Source organism: Choristoneura fumiferana, chromosome 15, assembly GCF_025370935.1.
Source record: "Choristoneura fumiferana chromosome 15, NRCan_CFum_1, whole genome shotgun sequence".
Taxonomy (NCBI): Eukaryota; Metazoa; Arthropoda; class Insecta; order Lepidoptera; family Tortricidae; genus Choristoneura; species Choristoneura fumiferana.
Window position 1 is genome coordinate 10,697,273 of NC_133486.1, and position 22,209 is coordinate 10,719,481.

Below are 22,209 nucleotides of genomic sequence, written 5' to 3' on the forward strand. Positions count from 1 at the left end.
AGAAAAATAATGATACAGGGATGTATGGGGTCCCTTCGTTACAAAACTAAAACTAAACAAATTTACGAACTTTCGCATTTATAATAACAGTGGGATCCCATTATTTGTGTTTGGATTTTTTTCACGAAGATCCCATGATGACGTCTTTCAGCCCGAGACATGTAAAGAAATAGTTGTTCATAGAAAAACTAAAAACAAAGTTCTTTTAAAAGTTCTTTCAGTCTAGAAAATAAATGATACAGCCAAAATTAAATAGCGTATTGGTTTAGGCTGCCCTGAAAAAGCGTAGGTCTGAATCGCATTATCATTTCAGTACGCGATTGACAGCTTTCATGAAAAAAATATTGGGACACCGAAATCTCATTAAAGTCGAAAGGTCAAACCCGATTTAATAATTTACGAATCTATGCGATTTGCTTTCATTGAAAATGAACTGATATTAAAATATTCAATTTGTTTGGACTTAATCTAAGAATTGAAAGAGTGCGAAATTTCGATTCAAATAAGGTAAAAAAACACTTTTTTCGCCTCCTAAACGATTTCCAAGTTACGAACTGAGTAAATACCAAAAGCACTGAAATTGAAATCCAAATGGCAATTACTTTAAAGATTAAACTAACACAAAAAAAACACAAGGCATTCAATGACAATAATTCTAAATTTCACTGAAACTATTTTGCGCTACAGAACTACTAGTGTCATCTATTGTCAAGTAGATTCACAGCTCAAAGTCTTAGTTCACAAAAATTCCGCTTGGCGCCGTTGCTTACCGAAATTGGGAAACTTTAATTATTGCGCTTCAAAACAATTGTAAATCGCAATAAATCATTACGAATTAAGTCAAGTAACTACTAAACTATTTCCTTCAGTATAAAATACATGGTTTTAGTAAGTAAAATGGTGTTTTCATGTTTTATGTTCTGTGTGTTGTTTCGTAGTCAGCCCTTCAGTTCGCGCCGACCACTCGGCGTGTAGTGTCGTTCGAAGCCTTTTCCGCGTCAATTCGTATCAAAATAATACGTATACGAGTGACTTACGGATTATATGACATCGGTGCGGTAAAATTGGATCGTTGTTGAAAGACGTGGAATCGAAAAGGTGAGTTAGATTCTGATTGTCTTGTTTGAATTGCTATCTTTGTTTTTGATGATCTATTTAAAAGGGGATGTTAATTTAACCCTGGGCGAGACTTTTTATAAAATACTTAAACCACTAATTCTTTGTAATACTAATTAATATTGTCTGTATAAGTTTTAATCTGTCTCTACTCAAAAGAAAATTACAAATATTGCTACAAAATATAATTACACCCGTGTAACAGCACAAATACAAAGCTTCATAGAATCTGAAACGATACTGTTTTTATTGTGGTGTGAAAAATGCCGACCATTTATTTAATTAAACTCTTGTTGCCATCTAGTGGTGCATCTACTCAAACTTGTCTGCCAGTGCCATCTAGCGGTGTATGGACAAAAGTAACTTTACCATTGTTTGTAACAGGTGGCGTCCTAAGTAACGCTTAGTTTTAAAATCATAAACTTCCATACAAAAATAAAATGATAATTACAATTGGTATGCTAATTTAGATTACATGAATTGACATACATTTTATACCGTATATTTTTATTTAATAAAATTATATAGGTAAGTAATAAGGGTCAATTTATTTCACATAAAACCAAACGTGTTAATGTAAGTATCACAATAAGTAAAGAAGTAATAACAATTAATTTAAATAAATGATTTCAATTTTGAACATGAAACTACCGTGAGACTCACTCATATTAAATTATATTGTAACGGATAACCCACGTCTTAAACCGAGTTTAGCTCGACTTGTTTCGGGCTATTCCGTAGCCCTTCTTTTCAGGAGCACGCGATTCGGCGTCTGCCGCAACACGCACACTACGCGCCACCGCTCTGCTCGCGCGACACATGAGCTAAACTCGGTTTAAGACGTGAGTTATCCTTTACAATATAATTTAATATAAATGATTTCAAATATATATACTCGTAAATGAAGTTTTGTCGTCTTGTCATGTTCTGTCGGTGTGTTTGAGACTGTCCTGAATTCGTGTGATTGTCATTGGTATCGTCGTTGTTCGTTGTAATGTTACGAAAACTATTTTATAATATACGGTATAAAATGTATGTCAATTCATGTAATATACATTACCATTATACCAATTGTAATTAATAATTTTACATATTCATAAAGACATACTGATCTCGAAGCCTATATTAAGTGTAATAGTCACGTTGATCTAACGTGTACCTATCATTATTAATAATATGTAATAAGCTGCGTTAGTGACATGAAATTATACAGATAATCTTATCTTATCTCATACCTATTTATATATTTATTTCGGGGATCTCGGAAATGACTAACAATTTCGATGAAATTTGATATGTAGAGATTTTAGGAGTCCAACAATCGATCCAGCTTGGTCTTATCTCTAGGAAAACTCTAGTCTTTGATTTTTAGCCCGAATGAAGCTCGGTCGCCCAGATACTAATTTGTAATACAATAAAACCGGCCAAGAGCGTGTCGGACACGCCCAAGATAAGGTTCCGTAGCCATTACAAAAAAAACAAGTAATATTATGTGCGTTATAACACAATTAAAACACTTACTAGTCTTAAAATCTATTACCAGAAAAAGAGCGTATCTTCACGGCACTTACGTCCTTTTGTTGAGAAGCGCAGTTTTTCGGCAATAACTCAAAAACGGTATATCCGATCATGTTGAAACCAATTTTCGTTGAAATTATTTATTAAGCTTTACCTTTTCATATTTTTTGGACAAACGGTTTACAAGATAGAGGGGGGGGGGACACAATGTTTGCTATTTTGGGAGCGATTATTCCCGGAAATCTTCACTTAATTAAAAATTTTTTGGAGAAACCTTACTATCTTTATCTTTTCACTATGTGCCACACGTTGATGCGAGTTAAAAAAATATTTTTTTCAATTTCTGTTACGTGTATGGAGTGCCCCCCTAAAAATATTTATTTTTGTAATTTAACTACAAAACTAAATAGCGGCTTTGACAAGACATCTGTACTCCAAATTTCATTGATATACATCTTGTAGTTTTCGAGTAAAATGCCTGTGACATACGGACGAACGGACAGACAGACAGACAGACGGACTCGACGAAACTATAAGGGTTCCGTTTTCGCCATTTTGGCTACATCTGCCAGATAAAAACTAAAAAGCAATGAAGTATTTCCTTTTCATTCGTTAAACAGATACTTATTCCATCAACCGCGTACTATGGAAATAAATTAAAATAAAAACATGCCTTTGTCTTCAAAGCGCAAAATTACTTCGAGGAAATTGAGTTTTTCCGCTCCGTAGAAAACAAGCAAACGAGCCTACAGTTTCTTTATGAAATGCATAAAAAGTAATCGCGCTAGTTTAAACTTCAAACCTTATATTTGAATCGCAAGGTTGCTTTTAAAATGACGACACTGGATTTAATACGAGGTCTCCAATATAAACCGACGATTTAATAGAAGCAGGGGCTCATTTTTTTTTCTTTTCCTTCTTTGGTAATAATTTAGCTTTGGTATTACAAATAATTGCTTTAATTAACGTTCTTATTAAGTTACTGTCATTATTACACATTTTTGTTACAGGAAAAGTAAATCAACTAACTCAAAATGGTAAGTAGGTTTTTTTTTAAAACAATGTTTATACTTATATATCTTGTAAATTTACTAATGTGAATGTTTGTGAGTAAGAAAGTGAGTGTAAGCGCGCGCTTACGAGCGTGTAAAAAAATGTAAAAGCTGTTAATTTCAATAAAAAAATACACGTACATTTTTAATTAATATGATTGTTGCAGTCAATGCTTATAATATAACTTGATTATTTGGAATAAATAGATACAATAATTATGCTTTTTATATTTCTGTGAGTGGGTATGTGTGTGTATGGACATACGCTAAACTTGCTGGTCATGTTTTGATGAAATTCAGTAATCGGATATAGATATTTATTTAAAATCCCAAACTCATCCAACTATAGTCATAGGTTTTTTATATATTACAAGATAAGTAATCTTGTAATTTGTTTTCAGTACGGCTTCGTGAACTATGCCCTGGAACTTCTAGTTATGAAAACCTTCGGACAAGCAACATGGGAAGAAATCAAGTAAGGCTTTATTAGGTCTATTGTGGGGAGTGCTCTGATTTCTTCGATCTGTTGTCTTCTTCTTCTTCTTCCGGTGCCCTCTCCTATCGGAGGTCGATGATAATTAGGGCTATCCTTACTTTAGAGACTGTCGCTCGAAAGAGGGCATCTGTTATCTGCAGCAAATTTTCTTCAACACCCTCACAATCGTCATTTGTTTCACCATCATCCCCTTTAATACACTCATCATTAGCCTGCAGCAGAGCACTGTTGGACATAGGCCTCCCTGTCCCCGGCTCGACGCATCCTGCTTCCACCAGCAGCCTTTCGCATATCGTCACTCCATCTAAGAGGGTGTCTACTACGTAGCAATACAATACAACAACACTACATTGTACACCGTCACACGTCATATGTTACGTTGCAAGAAAAACAAATGGAGTAAGCAAGTAATTCTATGGTACCCGAGGGACGGTGCTAGGAAAAAGATGTGATGCGGTGCAACGAGAAGATGGGAAGACGATATTCGTCTGAACCCTGGGACTTTATTGGACAAGAGTGGCAGCGGACAGAGTCCAATGGAAACAGTTGGAGGAGGCCTATGCCAAAAGGCACATCGAACTGAGAGATATTTTATAATTATGAAATTGTCAAAACCTATGTTCGAAAATAAAGGGCTATTATTATTATATTTTACACTTAAAATAAAACAATGCTGAAAAACAAACACGTGGAGAAAATACACACGAGAAGCAAAATATATCCAGTTGCACAATTTTTGGCCCACTCTACCTACTTAACTATTACTTCATACGTTTGTGGGCCAGATTTTTTGTCGCTGAGTATATATAGTGAGGTTTTGAGTTACACGGACGTTTATTGTCTTTTTTTTATTCCAGGAGAAAAGCAGATGTCGCTATGGAAGGCAGCTTCCTCGTAAGGCAGATATACGATGACGAGATAACCTACAATCTCATCACTGCTGCCGTTGAGATTTTACGTAAGTTTTATTAGAAAAACCGGCCAAGAGCGTGTCGGACACGCCCAAAATAGGGTTCTGTAGCCATTACGAAAATATTAAGTAATATTTTTCTTAGGATCTCGTATTTCATACGGAATCTTCCAAGTTTAGGTATATTTTATACCTTAGGCTGCTATTTAAGAGTAAAACTACTAATAATTCTCAAGAAAACTTAGCCGTTATACTTTTCCTTGAAAGTTTGATATACTTTCTACCATCCTGCATTTTTCAAGTTTTTCCACCCACCGGTTTAGATTTTGGAGGGGACGCTTGATTTTAATGAAAATTTGCACTTTAAAGTTGAATATTTCGCAAAAAAATCAATGAATCGAATAATCTTCGTAGCAAACCCCTAATGGTTTTAAAATACCTATCCAACGATACCCCACACTATAGGGTAGGTTGAGAAAAAAAAACACCCCCACTTTCTGTCTATGGGTGGTACCATAAAAAAAAATATTGTACCATTTTGTCGGCATAGTTTACATATAATAATATCCGTGCAAAATTACAGCTTTCTAGCATTTATAGTCCCTGAGCAAAGCCGCGGACGGACGGACAGACAGACAGACAGACATGGCGAAACTATCAGAGTTCCGTTTTTGCCATTTTGGCTCCGGAACCCTAAAAATCAACTATTTTATGTAACGGAATACCTACCTGCAAATATTTTTAACATAGGATGCAAGTAAGATAATAAAAAAATCTTTTTTGATAGATATACCCGCTGATGCCATTCTGGAGCTGTTTGGAAAGACTTTCTTCGAGTTCTGCCAGGATTCTGGATACGATAAGATCTTGCAAGTCTTGGGTGCCACGCCACGTGACTTTTTGCAGGTTAATTTTAAGTTCTTTTTTAGAAGTTTTTCAAAATAAAAAACTTCGCGCACTGAGAGTTCTGAACAAATTTGTACCTACATAATATGAGTATCCAGTGTTAACGGAGTCCCTCTTCAAAGTAAATTTTCAGGCTGCAGTGCGGGGTAATTTTAGATGGTTAACTTAGACGGACAGACATAAAAAATAAAGATTTTTCAGACTTTACTCATTGGTTGTGCTATAAGAGCTATCTTAATAACAAATTTCAAGTTACAATTGATTGCACAATTGAAAGTACCTACGAGTACCCTATACATTTTTGGGTAACGACAATTTGTAAGGAAAACCCTTTTTAACGAATGTGTCTTTTAAGTTTAATTTCTTCAGTACTTCAAGGGGGTAATATTTGATATTAATTAACATTTCCACGTGGTCTTAAGAAAAACGTATTTGCAGACAGACAGACAGATGGCCAAGAAAATTATCCTATAAGGGTTTTTAAGGTACGAAACTCTAAAAAGAGATGTTAACATTGTTTTTCTAAGGTATTTCTGTTGAATAAAAAAACATAAAATAGCCATAACATATCTAACTGATATTTATATCTTTTACTAGCCGTTACCCGCGACTACGACTCCGTCCACATACAATTCAGCTACCGCTATCGCGCGGGAACTATGCAATTTTCCAGGTTAAAACTATCCTGTCCTTCCCCGGGACTTAAACTATCTGTATACCGAATTTCATCTAAAGCGGTTTAGCGGTTTCGACGTGATGAAGTAACAAACAAACAGACTTACAAACTTTCGCATTTATAATATTAGTGGGATAACCGTTGTTTTTAACCGACTTCAAAAAAGGAGGAGGTTATCAATTCGGTTGTATTTTTTTATAAATTGCAGAACCTGGATGCCCTGCACGACCATCTTGGGACCCTGTACCCTGGAATGCGATCGCCATCCTTCCGATGCACCGAAAGACCTGAAGATGGTGCTTTGGTCCTCCATTATTACTCTGATAGACCTGGCTTGGAGCATATTGTTATTGGTATCGTCAAGGTACAGTGAGCAATTTAATGATGGTATTGGATTTTTTTTCATTCTCTATACGAGTATTTCAAAATTGTATTTAGGAAGCAAACACCTGACATTTACTCATTCGTTTTAATCATACTCCTTTTATGCAATCAGTTCTCCCTTTAGCTGTGTATTTAATCATTCACTTCAACTCTCGTGGCACTGACTTTAGTTTCTTGGGTAAAAAAAATTACTCTATTTAATCCGTCAGTTAGAATCACTATCAGAAAATATTGAACACGTATTTGTTTCTCTTTTCAATGATTTTTCTCCATTTTGCTCTATCCCTGGCCTCTTTTATCCATTTTTATTTTGCCTATGCGCCTGAGATCTTTCTCTACACAGCCGGAACATTCAAGGATGTCATTCCTTCAGAGCCGTACAGTCAACGACCATTTTAGTTCCAATGTGTGAAGTCGAACTCATTGCCTCGATAGTACTAAATTGTCAATTATTATCAAAATTACAGACAGTTGCCAGTAAGCTCCACAATACCGAAGTGAAGGTTGAAGTGTTGAAGACAAAAGAAGAATGCGACCATGTCCAGTTCCTCATCACAGAAACTTCTACCTCAGGTCGTGTATCCGCGCCTGAGATAGCGGAAATTGAAACTTTGTCACTCGGTAAGAGTCCCTACTCATGTAACTTTAAACTTTTTATAAACTGCCTTAATATTACTCGTAACAATTGCTATTGTAACTATACTCACATAGGGCATAAACATCAGTAATGGGGAATCTGAAGACCAAACAAGGCCAAATTCGCCAGGCCTGGCGGTTTTTAGGACGTCGATGATGTCTTCCAACTATCGAACTAAATTCCATTAAAGCCATCACAGCCGCGTACTCAGTTCAAGACAGTAAAACGTATACCGGCTGAAGATGGATGATATTATGATGATGATGAAAGATTTGTTTTGTTTTTGTTGTCCAGAACCAAAAGTCAGTCCAGCTACATTCTGCCGAGTGTTTCCATTTCATTTGATGTTCGATCGCGAGCTGAACATCGTGCAAGCAGGACGCACTGTTTCCCGTCTACTGCCCAGAGTGACTAGACCAGGATGCAAGATAACTGATGTTTTGGATACGGTAAAGTCACTCTTATTCAATTTTATTAGCACAAATTATTAACCTAAACCCTTAATTCAAAATTAAAAGTTAAATCCAGTTTTTAAATCAAAGCCACAGCTTGGACTTGAATCATAAAAAATAGAACCTATGTCATTACAATAAGACAAAAGTTTTCAATTGTTAAAATTAATTCAAGATTCATACAAGAATTTTGGGATAAGATCAAGAAGCAGTGGCTCATTTTTAAACGATTTTTCTAAACGTGGTTCGATGCTCCTGTTTAAGTTTGCAGCATGAACGTGTAGAGAAAATCTTTACATGACCTAAAGGTGAAGGTAGGTAGTCAAAAAAACATTGTATAGAGACAGCAAATTTGTTTACTACTTGGTTCTTGGTAATTATTACTTGGTTCATTCGAAACAAACTGGGCAAACAAATCCTGCATTCTAGTAGCTGCTGTAGCCACTAGCTGCAGGACACACTCGATATTTATGTCAACTACTTTTCTTTTGCACTAGTGGTTTAGTTTTTAGCTTATCTTAACGATATATTTAATAAATAAACCATCATTTTAACAGTAGGATTTGTTAAATTCAGGTTCGGCCACATTTGGAAATGAAATTCGAAAATGTGTTGGCTCACATTAACACCGTGTACGTGCTGAAAACGAAACCCGAAGAAATGAATGTAACTGATCCCCACGAGGGGATTGCTCCTCTTCGGCTGAAGGTAGATACGTTACAACCACAGCCTAGTTCAGTAGCTATGCACTATTTGTAATTAATGCTCTAAAGTCTATCATTTTTCTTTTCAGGGTCAAATGCTTTACATGCCCGAGACCGATGTGGTCGTATTCCAATGCTATCCTAGCGTTACTAATCTTGATGATTTAACACGGTATGAATTTTTCTAATTTAGTAGCGCTAAAAGCCAAAACAACACATTAATATTGTCTTTTTAATTTTGATAGTACCAGTCCCAGATTGTGGTATAAACTTGATACTTATCTATAAGATGGTTGACTTACTACTTGTGGATAAAACATTCAAATACTCGTAAGATAATATGACAGTTCAAGTGATTTGACTCAATCAAAGGTTTAAAACTGTTTCACCGGATGCCTGTATCTTTTACCGCTTTATCATTACCATAATCTCGTTATTGTAAAGTCTCTTGTACGTTAGAAAATAAATCTACATTTCCAAGATACTTTTACGGAACCGGTCTACCTGCATTATTTCAGCCGTGGCCTCTGCATCGCTGACATTCCGCTGCACGATGCGACCCGCGACTTAGTGCTGATGTCTGAACAGTTCGAAGCGGACTACAAGTTGACTCAGAACCTGGAGGTGCTGACTGACAAACTCCAGCAGACTTTCCGGGAGCTGGACTCGGAGAAGCAGAAAACTGATAGGTAACGTTTGGTGGAGCACTTTTTTATGAAGCTGGAATGGTGGGATGGCCATCAAAACAGACGCAGACCGATGAGAAGATGGCGGGACGACTTGGACGCTTGCCAAGTAGAGTAGCAGGAGCATCCTTTCGATAGCGACGAATAATATAACGAAAATAGAGCCTTTGCCTTGGCAAGCTTGACAGTGGGAGACTTTTAACGAGCTAGTAAAATAAAAGCAGGAATAGAAGCAAGAAGTTGGAAAACTAGACTATGACATACTATCACTAAAATCATAAAAAGGTTAGCTAAGGTTTGGTGTATTTAGCTCCAATTTTGTTGAATCGATCTTCTTTCCACTCGGTACTTAGTTTATGGCTCAATTTCATGAGACAACAATGAAATATATTCTGCTTACAAAACTGCTATAGATTCACACCGTCTACCAATATCTCTTGGATCACCAGCTGTATATTGACTTATTTGGAGACTTTGTTAACCTAACTGTTAGCGAGATATAGTTATATCATAACTGCCATTGTTCCTTCCAGACTGCTCTATTCCGTGCTACCACGCAGCGTAGCAACAGAACTTCGCCATCGCCGCCCAGTGCCTGCTCGTCGCTACGACCCCGTCACTCTTCTCTTCAGTGGTATTGTCGGATTCGCCAACTACTGCGCAAGGAACACCGATCACAAGGGTGCTATGAAGATTGTGAGGATGCTCAATGACCTGTACACTACATTTGACGTGCTGACTGACCAGAAGAGGAATCCGAATGTTTATAAGGTAGGTGAATTTTAGCTTGTCTCTTCTCATAACTTTACAGTCATGAGCATGAGACTGAGATCATGATCATGAGATCATGTTGTTAGTGGAAGAGCAAAGTGAATTATAGTTCATTAATATGGACCTGGCTCTTATTTCCCCAACGTGGCAATTATATATCGAGTGTCAATCTATTATTGTTATCTAAATTTAATGATACTTATGTTGTAAAACAAAAAAATTTTTCATAGACGACATTATTTGTAGATTTGTCGGTAAATCTTGACATGGGATTAAAGCTGTGTCAGTTTTGCGTTACACTGGTCATGTTTCGTCATTAACATTGCGCGTATTTTCAAAATAGCCCTGTATGAAAGTAGGAGTCGCACCTGTCAGCGTGGAAATAGGGCCCAGATGATTTCAATGATCATTCAAGTAACGCTTCTATCAATCAAATCTTATGTGGAAGTCTATGACTCGTTATTATACTTTCATACTTCGTCGTTCACGGGGAAACCGTGAACTCCGATATAGCAAAAAAAATGCCACGAGTTTTTCTACCTATCGTTAACTTTACTGATTTACAGGTGGAGACAGTGGGTGACAAGTATATGGCTGTCTCAGGATTGCCGGAGTATGAAGTTGCTCACGCTAAGCACATCTCTCTACTGGCTCTTGAAATGATGGATAATTCAAAGGAAATCACTGTTGATGGCGAGCCGGTTGTAAGTACACAATAAAATTAAAACGTTGGAAAGACAAAATTTTTAATAAAGGAATAAAATAATAATATATTATGTAATATAAATGATGCGCTGCAAGGAAAGCACACATTAGAAGTAAAAGGCTTCAGCTAGGATCTGTTTTCCTACATAGGTACTTATACTCTTTGGATCTGTTAAAGTATTGACAAGTCATGTTTTCGTGTTGTCAGCCATAATGTTTGTATGTTCGAATATTAAATGCTTGTTAGTTTTTTCATAAACAAAGACATATCATTTAAACAAAGACATTACAATTAGAAAAAGTAAGCTTCAGCCTTACTTACTATTGGAAAAAAATGGAGCTTAATCGATGAAATATGTTTGCCCCATAGTCAAGCGTGTGTTCCTATCATGCAATTAATAGCCTGTTAAATATTTTTTGAACTTAATCTGACAGGGCATAACCATCGGCATTCACTCAGGCGAAGTAGTGACTGGTGTGATCGGACATCGCATGCCGCGCTACTGCCTCTTCGGTAACACCGTTAATCTAACCAGTCGCTGCGAGACAACTGGCGTCCCCGGTACCATCAACGTCAGCGAGGATACTTACAGGTTAGCAAGTTTCATCGTCATCACCGTCATCATCAACCGAAAGACGCTGGAAATTGCTTCCTCGTTTCCACCATAGAATGCCACAATGGTCGTTCTTGCACCGCCCACTTTCAACAGAATCTAACGAACTTTATCAGATCATTTCACACAGACGACCGGATGGCCAAGTGGTTAGAGAACCTGACTACGAAGCTTGAGGTCCCGGGTTCGATTCCCGGGCGGGGCAGATGTTTATATGAATAATACGAATGTTTTTTTTCTGATCTTGAATGTTTAAGTATATATTTATCTATATAAGTATGTTTATCCGTTGCCTAGTATCCATAGTACAAGGTTTGCTTAGTTTGGGACTAGGTCAATTGGTGTCAAGTGTACCATGACATTTATTTATTTATTTCTTCACCTCGTAGAAGGCCTACCCGATGGAAGGGGATTCAGTAAATTTACTGGAGGAAAGTGGATTCCACCCTGTACTTAAATTTCTGATGCCTATTATAGGGGAAGGAATACGTGCCACAGATATGAAAAAAATATATAGTAGAGGCCCTTGCATACACAAAGTAGCATATTTAATAGAGATAGCCGCTGGATTGAAATAAGTATATTTTGGCTTTCAGTTATATTTCAACCCATGAATTACATAAAAGGTTTCCTGGAGATATATTACAAACTGCATTTGAGGCCTTTAAAGAAAAATGGCATAGTCAGTAAAACATTTGAAATTCTTCTAATAATGTTAACTTTATGTGCACGAAGATTTTAGTATAACCCTTCCCCACTGATAACCTTATTTTTCTTAGGGTAAAAAGCATAAAATTAAACAGCATTTATAAAATCTATTTAATCTTCAAACAAATCCAAATACTTTTGTAAGGAAACAGGCACTCCCAATTTTGGTATACCAAACGGTAGTTCAAAGTTTCTCCACAATCTATTTCGAACCACACATCTGCATAAGTGCTTTAATTCTACAGGCCTTAGGCCACACCTGGAACTTGGAATTAAATGATCTTGAAGCATCTCGCCATATTTCTCTAAAACAACCTTTCTATCATAATTATAATCATCTGGCAATTCCAAATGCTTAAACGCTTTCTTATCAATCGTAAAATTGATTTTAGGTATCACTCTTAAAAGCAATTTCAAGCACCCCACTAGTTCATACGGATATGCTCTATTGTAGTCTTTTAGTCTATCTAAAACTGATTCAATGGAGTCCGTTGCAGCATTTTCGGAGGACACTTGTGCCCCAAATCTTAATAGTATCATAAGCATTTCTGATGATCCCATTTGTAATACTACTCTTGCGGGGGATGCTTTCCCGCAACTTTCCAAAGGTACGTCAATGAAACGATAAACTTTTCCATCTTCTTCATACTCCAAGTTTGCATTTGTGGCGTGATCTAAGAAAAAGACGAGAGCGTGTACGTTTTCTTCTTTATCTATGAAGTCTGATTTCCATCCGGCGAGGAAGTGTGGCGCTGATGTACCGAAAATTGCACCTGCAAAAATATTGTGCTGTAATGAGGGTTTATTGACAAGTGAAATATCGCTACATGGCGTTAGTATCAAAAGATCCGTTTGACGTTACAGTCTTGCTTTGTGTGTGAATGACTCATTTAGTTATTTTTCATCACACTTGCTCGTAAACAGTGTCGTAACATGCACGATACCTTGGTTGCAACCCCCAAAATAAAACCCTCGACCTAAATGTGCTTGTCATGAAGCCCAAGGTCGGTAAATGAGTCAGTGCCCGTACTGATAGTGCTGCGCGCGCTGCTGCACGCGCACACTCTCCCGCAGCTCGGGCGCGCTGTGCAGGGGAGGATGCTGGTGCTGCTGCCCAAGAGCCGCAGCCTAAGGTATCGGCAATGAGGCAAAAATAATATTTTGTCTTACAAATAAACAATTTTACTCGCAAATGTGATGAAAAACATTGTATGTCGCACGGGCGGTACTAGAATTACGAACATCGACTTCGGGCTTATAAAAGACTCTCGTTCGTAATTACTTATTTACTGCCCTTAAGACACAATGTACTAAATTTACCACAAACATGACGTGTCATAAATGTCAAAGTTTTCAAAGAGACCTCACAATGCTATCGCCCACTAATCTATCACAGAAACCCTTATTGCTGTTACTGAATAGGGAGATGTGATGTTCTAATTTTTTACTCGTAATCTGACGTTCAAAATGTCTAAATCGATATAACACAGAATTGTGCATCACATTTCTTGGCGAATAACCTAGCCCATTAACTGACAACCAATGAAAAGGGTGGGGTTTGTATGTACCATCAAAAGTATGCTTAAGTGGCTACTGAACTGAAGACAAAATTTAGAGACATCATCAGTTTGGAGTAGGTTCCCTTTCCTTTTCCTTCTTGAAAGTGACAATCTCTAAATTTTGTGTAGTAGCTTTACTTACCCAAGAATATCCTCTCAAAAGTTTTCTCACAAGCGTACAACTCGTCCAACAATGCTGCTACTACACCATTGTCTTGGACACTCCAATCAAAAGATAATTTCATGGCTATGTACAAGAGGTTGTGGTACTTCCCCATAAGGCACACATCGCCATTGTTTGATTTACACCCATTGTGGTATCTTAGTGCGGCGAGGATGAAGTTCTTGCAAGTTATGTTGTCCGAGTGGTTTTGCCCTGTGATGTAAAATTAAACACAATAAATGATAGTACAGTCACCAGCACCAATATCTGACACAACAAGCGTGCATAAATGATAGATGTCGTGATAATCATAGAAGATCACTAATTTTGAACATGAAACTACCGTGAGACTCACTTTTTTTTTCATTAAATAAGAGCACTAATTGATACATTATATTAAGTGTACAAAGCAACGTGATACCTTTAGCACAACCAGCGATGACAGTGTTAAAGTACTCCACCAACTCCCTCCTCTTATATCTCTCGTTTAAACAATCTCTCTCCAAATTACAAAACACCTCCTCAAAGTAATACTCCATGAATGAATCCATACCGAAAATTTTGAATAATAATTACAAGCAAAAATAATATTATATGACTATTGACTGGTATATTGACAGAAACTGTCACGGTTTGAAAGATGTTTACAACACGATAGCTAGGAACTCAATGGTCGGAAATCAGTCCACCCTTACTTAGTTCATGAAACCCTATTAGTGTTCTAATCCCTTTACTACGGTCGCGTATGGGAAACCCTTCAAGTTTATAAAGTTTGTAAAGACCGCCGTCAACATGTGGAATGTTTACTACAATATTATACAGATCCTGAGCACAATCCTTCTCTAAAGCCGAGTTTAGAATTGCAAGAAAAATCATGCAAGTTGCATTACATTGCGACGCTCGATTGACCACTACGAACTCGTGAAGTGACTGCGTTACATTAAATTAATTCAGTCAACTAGCAGAACTATAAAATTTTTCGGGATAAAACTATCAATGCTATTTTCAGGGTCTCAAACTATCGGCGTATCAAAGCTGTTGCTTGCGACTTCATCTGCCATTAATACGTTTATCGCACGCCCGCGGGAACTATTAAATTTTACGGGATAAGAGATTATTTTTTATTATCTCTAAGTTTCATCACGATCGATTGATTACCTCATTCAAACATACTCGCTTTCATATTTATTATAATAGTAAGGATAGTATGTTTTATAGTTGTAAATAAATAACTATCCACCGACGAGATGGGATGACCTCATTAAAGAAGCGGGTTCACGGTTAGTAACTTGAAAAATTGCATTCATATATTTAAAAAAAAAATACTTTTACTCAGTTGGGGAAGAGATTCCGGTCGTTTTAAAAATAAAACGTACATTGTTTCTATTTGGATATCGGTATTGTAGGTCATAAGCAATAAATGATACTATGAAACACGGTATCTAGAATTAATAAAATGCATTGTAATTCATATTCTTTAAAAATGTGTTTTATTTTTCAAAACTTCTGGGTTCGATTTCCGAACTGAATACAGTTTTTTTTAATGTATGAATGCAGTTTTTCTTGTTATTAAAATCGATGACATGGTTCCTAAGATCTTTGTACGTTTTATAGTTTCTCACTTTCCCATACTGACCGATCTAAATGAGCCACCCTGTATAGGGGAGGCCGTTGTCTAACAGCGAAAGTCCTACGGCTGATATGATAGTGATGAAATAACTCGTATAGCTTTACTTGGCCGAATTTAATTTGCTCTAATTTCACTTGCCATACTAACGTTTTCCATAAAATATATAGAACCGTGCTGTTTTCAGGATGTTTCAAAATGTCATCTTATAGAATGCAGTAGGTTAGGTTAGGTTAGTTTAATATCAACGCTGAAGAAAATACTATTTCAAAAATAAATTACTTTATGGCAAATGAAAATTATGGTCAACGATACATTATGGCATATGAAATTCGGGCAAACGATAGAGAACCGAGATAACTATCAAGAAACTAAAGTGCATTTTTTTATTCCAGTTACCTGATGCGTGAGGACAATTATGACGAGCAGTTCCAGCTGACATATCGCGGGCACGTCACGATGAAGGGCAAAGCCGAAGCTATGCAGACATGGTTCTTGGAGAGGAAGAAGATCTAAACAGTCAACAAGTTTTATAATTTTGAAAACTAAAACACCTACAGGTTGATTTATTAGAGCTGGCATGAATTAATTGAATGAGTGAATGATAAGTTCTACGTGTGTAGCAGTGAGGTGATGATGATGAACCAACGTTTTAGCTTTTTGTGATATTTTTTTTGCCTGCAAAGTCCTAACAATGTGCAGATTACGTTACTTTCGTGCAATTTATTCGCACCAACTATAATAGTACAACCTATATCTGAGGAAAATCTTGTTATGAATAGTATATCCTCCTAAGTCCTCGCATACTTTATAAAGTAAAAATTGTTCATTGAATAAAGAATTCTAAGATTTTTTAAATAATATCCAAAATAACAAAGCAGGTCAACCTCGTCTAGGTCTTAAACGCTAAGTTTGTTTAAAAATGTCAGGACTCAGGAGGATATTATAATTATGAAAATAGCCATTTTGAAACACCAAACAACGGTCTGATTTAGTGCTACCACACTATCAACAGTTTCACAATCATTAGTTTTTTTAATCCAAAACCAGTCACACTAGCTATATAAATTGAATTTGTATAGTCTAGACTCTAGACCAATCCTTATCTATTCGATAAACCCTATCGATAGCACAAGTATAAATAATATCGATAGCGCAAGTCATCGTAGCGAATAACCCAAAGACTATTTTTTTAAATAGCCTATACAGTGTCCCACTGCTGGGCAAAGGCCTCCCCTTTCTCCTTCCACTCGTCTCTGGCTTCGGCAAAATGTTGAATCGCTCCAAATCGTCCCGCCACCTTCTTTTAGGCCTACCTCTGCTCCGGTGCCCGTCGCTTGGAACCCAATCAGTGGTGATTTTGGCCCAACGATCCGGATGCATCCGGCAGACATGGCCTGCCCAGTCCCACTTGGGTTTGGCGGTTTTTGTCCCCACATCAACAATTCGGGTTTTTGAGCGCAGTTAAGTATTCCTTATTCTATCAGCTCTTCGAACACCTAGGATACTGCGCTCCATAGCCCGCTGGCAAACCTTGAGTTTGGACTTCTGGGCCTCAGTCAAAGACCAGGTCTGAGCACCGTAGGTTAGGATGGGCAGGATGCACATGTCAACGAGTTGCGTTTTAAGGCTAGTGGAAGTTTACACTTCGTTAGTGCTTTCATTGACCAGTAGCTCCTCCAGGCATTTTACGAGAAAGACTATTTTACGAGAATTTATTTAAATTGCAACTGCGAGGTTTCAAAATAATATGCAAACCATTTGATCTATTTCTTCAAACCAAATTTCATCGAAAAGAAATGAAAAATTAACTAAGAATGACTCGTTTAAAGGTATAACGTAAATTATAAAGACCACGGTTAGAGGAACAGCGGCATTTCAATTGAACTGCCAGATCTAAAGGTTCACGCAAGCAAAGCAACGGGTAAAGGATTGTATAGAAATAAATTCTTCAATATATTTGGACAATGCATATTGCATTGACTTTTTATAATTATCCACAGGCTGTCTTTTGTTCTATTGGAAATCACAATTAGATTTAGCTCGATGGGAAGAGTGAAGATCGGAAAAATGTTTATTAGAAGTAAGTTTTGATGTTAGCCATTTTAAGAGTTGGTAGCGCTCTTGATTTATTATAAGTAACAACAATAAGACATATTATTTAAATACATACAAGTATAGAACTTTCTCGAGTGGCGACCACGAACCGGAAGACGAAGCGTTGGCAGCCCGAGTGGACTGACGACGTCGCGAGAGATGCCAGTAACAGATGGATGCAAGTGGCGAGTTGTCGTTTATTGAGGTGTTCTAAGAGGGAGGCTTTCTTTTTTCAACATGAAACTACCGTGAGACTCATATTAAATGATATTGTAACGGATAACTCACGTCTTAAATAGAGTTTAGCTCGACATGTTTCGAGCTAATTTGTAGCCCTTTTTTCTAGGATTCGATCTCGATTTAAGATGTGAGTCCGTTACAATATCATTTAATATAGGGAGGCTTTCGTTCAACAATGGACGTCTTCCGGTTGATGATAGAACTTTCTGGAGTTTAAACAGTATCCATCAGTATCTGGCGCTTGGTAGCTAATTCCTCTCATTCTGCGAGGAAGCCTAGGCCCATGTGGCACGTGTATCGGCCAAAATAATGATGACGATGATGATGACTAAAAAGTCATACATTTCTACTAATAGCTGAGGCTTTAGGTAAACTATAAGTACTCTACCTAATTAGTATGGTTTATACTTAATGTACGCGTGAAATATAAAAAAAATATGTTATACGTAGCTTATTTACCCTTGTTACTATTTATTTATATCTTAAAAAGTTTATTTTTATGACACGCTCTTATTGAGGCGGAGTAGAACATTTGAAATCAATCAAACACTAATGGAACTCCAAGTCACTATAGGGCAGAAGTACCATTTGTGGCCACTGTACCGTTTATGGCCGTTTATTGTTTGAAATAAATGTATAGTAATAAAACATTACAAACTTTATTTGCTTTACTATAAACTTGCGAAAACTCACTAAACATATTTTTTTAACACTTTTTATAGGTATATTGCTTCAAATTTCAACTGGCCAAAAACAGTATTAAGGTGGCCAAACCGGTACTTCTACCCTACAAGGTGTTTTTGGGCACTGCTACAATGGGTTCGTCGATTTTACATTTTTTCCGCTTCAATGAAAGCCTGCCTTTAGTCTATCACGTGTGCGGTAACTAGTCAAATAAAGATGCAGCTATATGTTATTCCGGTGTATATTATGTCTGCGGTTGATCGTAAAATCCGCCAGATCACGAAATTCCTAGGCATATCGTGAAATGGCGCCATTTCATGATAATGCCTAAAATTTGACCAGGCACATCACGATGTGCCTGAGAAACAATACAGCAGATCGATTTTAGCAACGCATTCGTCGATATTCCTAGCCCTATGCCGGGCACATCGTGATATGCCGAAATAAGAAAAATTTAGATACGAGCGAAGCGAGGAGTGGTTAGTATGAATTGTGACCACAACACACGAGCCGAGCGAGCGTGCCGCGGCAGCGGCCGGCGAAGTGCCAGAACCGATATGGCGGCGTTTCATGATATGCCTAGGAATTTCATGATCAGCCTAAACATCACTAGGCAAATCGTTAAACGGTGTGTTTTGAACGATATGGCGGATGTTCTTTAGCCAATTCATGAAATAAATGGCGCCATTTCAAGATATGCCTAGGAATTTCGTTATCTGGTTGATTTTACGATCGGCCGCCGTCATTATACATCCTGAAATATTTCCGCAAATAGTGAGGTAAGTTTGTCTGAACTCCTATGTAAAGGGTGTCTCCATAGGGCGAGCCGCCTCACAAGCGCATTAGGCATGATTCTGTTCAACACAGGGCTCAAAATTGCACCAAAAATGCCTCACGAGGAACTTCACTTAAAGAAGGGGGAAGTCTATTCAAAACTAGTCACGCTTTTGACGCAGTGTGTATGGTAAATGTATGAAAAAAAACATTAAAAAAATCCTAAAAAAATCAATATTGCTTAACCATCTATTGACATTATTTCAGATTTTTTAAAAACTTATTGTGTAATCGTACCTATTGGTTTTATGTTAGACTTTCGTGAGGCATGATTTATAAAGTAGTTTGTAGGGGTCCCCAACAAAACCCATAACTAAGAAAGATGAAAGAGCAGCACTCAAAAAGATTTAATTCGGTTGTAACATAAATTGATTTGGCATTTTTATAGAAATCCTGTGTTGGCTTAAAAATTAAACTATCTTAAAAACTATGAGACTTTAAGTCAAGTTTACTCACGCGGAGCGGCTCTATGAGCCCTTTTACATTAAATTTGGCGTTGGTTTTTGGGACACCCTGAATATTGCGGTAAATCTTCATCCAGTAGAATACTACTTCTAGATCGGATACTATCCATCCCCAGCATTGGCTTCTATCTCTCCGCAAGTGGCAAGATAGAATGAACTTAAATATTCTAGTCGTTAATTTTGACCAAATACTATTTGAGAGCTTTAAATGTTTTTCCTATTTGTTACTTTTACTGATATTTTTAATAATATAAGGCCTAAAAATGTAGCATGTATAAGCACTAAAATGTGTAGAAAATTCCACTTTATTGTGATATGTTCCATTATTTCTATGAAACTGTATTCTGTGCAATAAATGACTATTAATTAATAATGAAATACTTTGTATTATTTTACGTTTGACACCACTAACACCGATGAAATTTAGCAGCCTTCCGAAACCTAAAACCGTCGAATTCTAGAACACTAACAGTTTCAAACCCTAGGATCTTAAGATCCTAGAATCCTAAACCCTTATATACATAGTATCGATATTATAGGGTGAGAAAATTAATAAAATCAGGGGGAAAAATTCGTGTAGTTTTGAAAATTGGTACATTTATACCTTGCGGTATCCAGATGAACATACTAAAAGCCTTCGAGGGTGAGGGCTATGGTGAGGGTGTAAGGGGGGGTTGAAGGTACCTTTTTTCAGGTTTTTCCTCACATCCCGAATATTTGTACGATTAGCATTATGATTACATCGGACAAAACTTTTAACATAAAATTTCCTACAAATTTGGTCATATTCATTTTTGCTCTACGGTCAATACTTTAGGAGATAAAGGGTGTTTAAGTTAACAAGGAGATAAAAAATAGACAATTTAAGAAATGATTAACGAAGTAGGTTTTCAAATATTGTTTAAAAATAGAAAAAGCAAATTATTTCATCTTTATTATGTTACTCATCGTTTTCTACATCGACATTACCGTCTTCTCCTTCTATGACATCTACAGGAACACCGTTTGTACATGGGCCCAAGCAGCCGAAACATACTAGACTGCATTTAATACCGACGTCGATTTCGACATCCATATTTTCAAGTGCAAGCACATTTGCAGCGACAAAAAATTTAAGTCAGTACGATGCCAGGAGCTGGAGGATCAGTGGTGATAACTGGCTCGAGAGTTCCATCAGCTCCTCGCTTCCAACCTCACACTTTAGGAGGCATTTCATTACCCAGCCACTGTTGTGTACTTGGTGTAATAAATACTCGCAATGCGAGATATTTCGCTGACGCTTTAGTAGGCGGGAGAGAGGAGATAACTTTGGACATGAAATATGGCATACTTATCATCTGGTGACAATACAATAATCTGGTAGTAACATCTTGGTAGTCCAGCCGGGATCGTTAATGCAGAACGGAACTCCTCAACAGTTAATGGCATCGACTTGAAATTTGGTTTGTCGATAGATGAACCGATATTTTTTCTAAATTTTTTATATCGTAAAATATCAATCAATTGATATTTTATTCCTTTAATAGGAACTCATAAACACATACAATATTCACTCGTTCTATCATCGTATCCGTATCGCAATCGTATCGGACCCGTCGATTGTGAGTGAAGCAAGCGCCATACGGCCGGATGGTGGAGGTCGCTTGGTGGCATTCCATTACATTGATTATTTTAAGCACACAACTCAGCTTGTGAGCCGATTGCTAAGATACAACCTTTGATCACATTATCCGCATTTTTGCGTTTTGTGTAAGTGGTTGGATGTTGCGTCAAATTTTACTTATTTTACAAGCTTCTATTTAACTTGCAATGTATGTTTGTGTGTATGTACGGGTTAAATCTTGCAAGTTAAATTTGGCCCACTTCCAGGGGTCAGATTGACTTGAAATTTTGTATACGTAAATCTAGTGACGATCCAATAATCTGATAATTACATCTTGGTGGTCCGGCCAGGATCGTCTTCGCAGGACGGAACTCCTCAACGGTTAATGGTATTGATTTGAAATTGGGTATGGGAATGTAGTTTGGATGACAATGCAAGTACAGTCAGAAAAAAAGCTTAAATTAAAAAGGATTTTTTTAACAAAAACTTATTTACTTGCGAGCATGGTGATGAGATGAAGTGTATTGTTTTCTTATGTTTAAAATAGTGGTTAAGAATTACTTTACACTTACCAAGTTTTGCGCTGCATTATTCTTGGCAGCG

General features: G+C 37.0%; 2 protein-coding genes across 2 annotated transcripts; one reads left to right on the forward strand and one right to left on the reverse strand.

The window, feature by feature from the left end:
* The first annotated feature begins 807 nt into the window (after nucleotides 1-807).
* Nucleotides 808-20,301, forward strand: Gycbeta100B (guanylate cyclase soluble subunit beta-1-like). Its single transcript, XM_074098212.1, has 16 exons — nucleotides 808-844; nucleotides 939-1,098; nucleotides 3,645-3,671; nucleotides 4,088-4,161; nucleotides 5,040-5,140; nucleotides 5,880-5,998; nucleotides 6,883-7,038; nucleotides 7,526-7,679; nucleotides 7,990-8,144; nucleotides 8,724-8,855; nucleotides 8,941-9,023; nucleotides 9,370-9,540; nucleotides 10,071-10,308; nucleotides 10,875-11,012; nucleotides 11,449-11,606; nucleotides 16,080-20,301. Exons 3-16 carry the CDS (start codon nucleotides 3,669-3,671, stop codon nucleotides 16,198-16,200), a joined length of 1,803 nt encoding a protein of 600 aa, XP_073954313.1. The 5' UTR covers nucleotides 808-844; nucleotides 939-1,098; nucleotides 3,645-3,668; the 3' UTR covers nucleotides 16,201-20,301.
* Nucleotides 12,433-14,709, reverse strand: stops (SOCS domain-containing protein stops). Its single transcript, XM_074098304.1, has 3 exons — nucleotides 14,479-14,709; nucleotides 14,037-14,270; nucleotides 12,433-13,108 (listed from the first exon to the last, which is right to left on the reverse strand). Exons 1-3 carry the CDS (start codon nucleotides 14,606-14,608, stop codon nucleotides 12,447-12,449), a joined length of 1,026 nt encoding a protein of 341 aa, XP_073954405.1. The 5' UTR covers nucleotides 14,609-14,709; the 3' UTR covers nucleotides 12,433-12,446.
* Nucleotides 20,302-22,209: the final 1,908 nt, after the last annotated feature.

Bases quoted from the DNA above. Each gene is read 5' to 3' on its own strand.
- Gycbeta100B (XM_074098212.1), top strand. The intron at 4,162-5,039 runs GTAAGGCTTTAT...TTTTTATTCCAG, and splicing joins GCAACATGGGAAGAAATCAA to GAGAAAAGCAGATGTCGCTA. The intron at 10,309-10,874 runs GTAGGTGAATTT...ACTGATTTACAG, and splicing joins GGAATCCGAATGTTTATAAG to GTGGAGACAGTGGGTGACAA.
- stops (XM_074098304.1), bottom strand. From the start codon at position 14,608: ATGGATTCATTCATGGAGTATTACTTTGAGGAGGTGTTTTGTAATTTG. The intron at 14,271-14,478 runs GTATCACGTTGC...TTTACATCACAG, and splicing joins CATCGCTGGTTGTGCTAAAG to GGCAAAACCACTCGGACAAC. The intron at 13,109-14,036 runs GTAAGTAAAGCT...ATATTTTTGCAG, and splicing joins TTTTGAGAGGATATTCTTGG to GTGCAATTTTCGGTACATCA.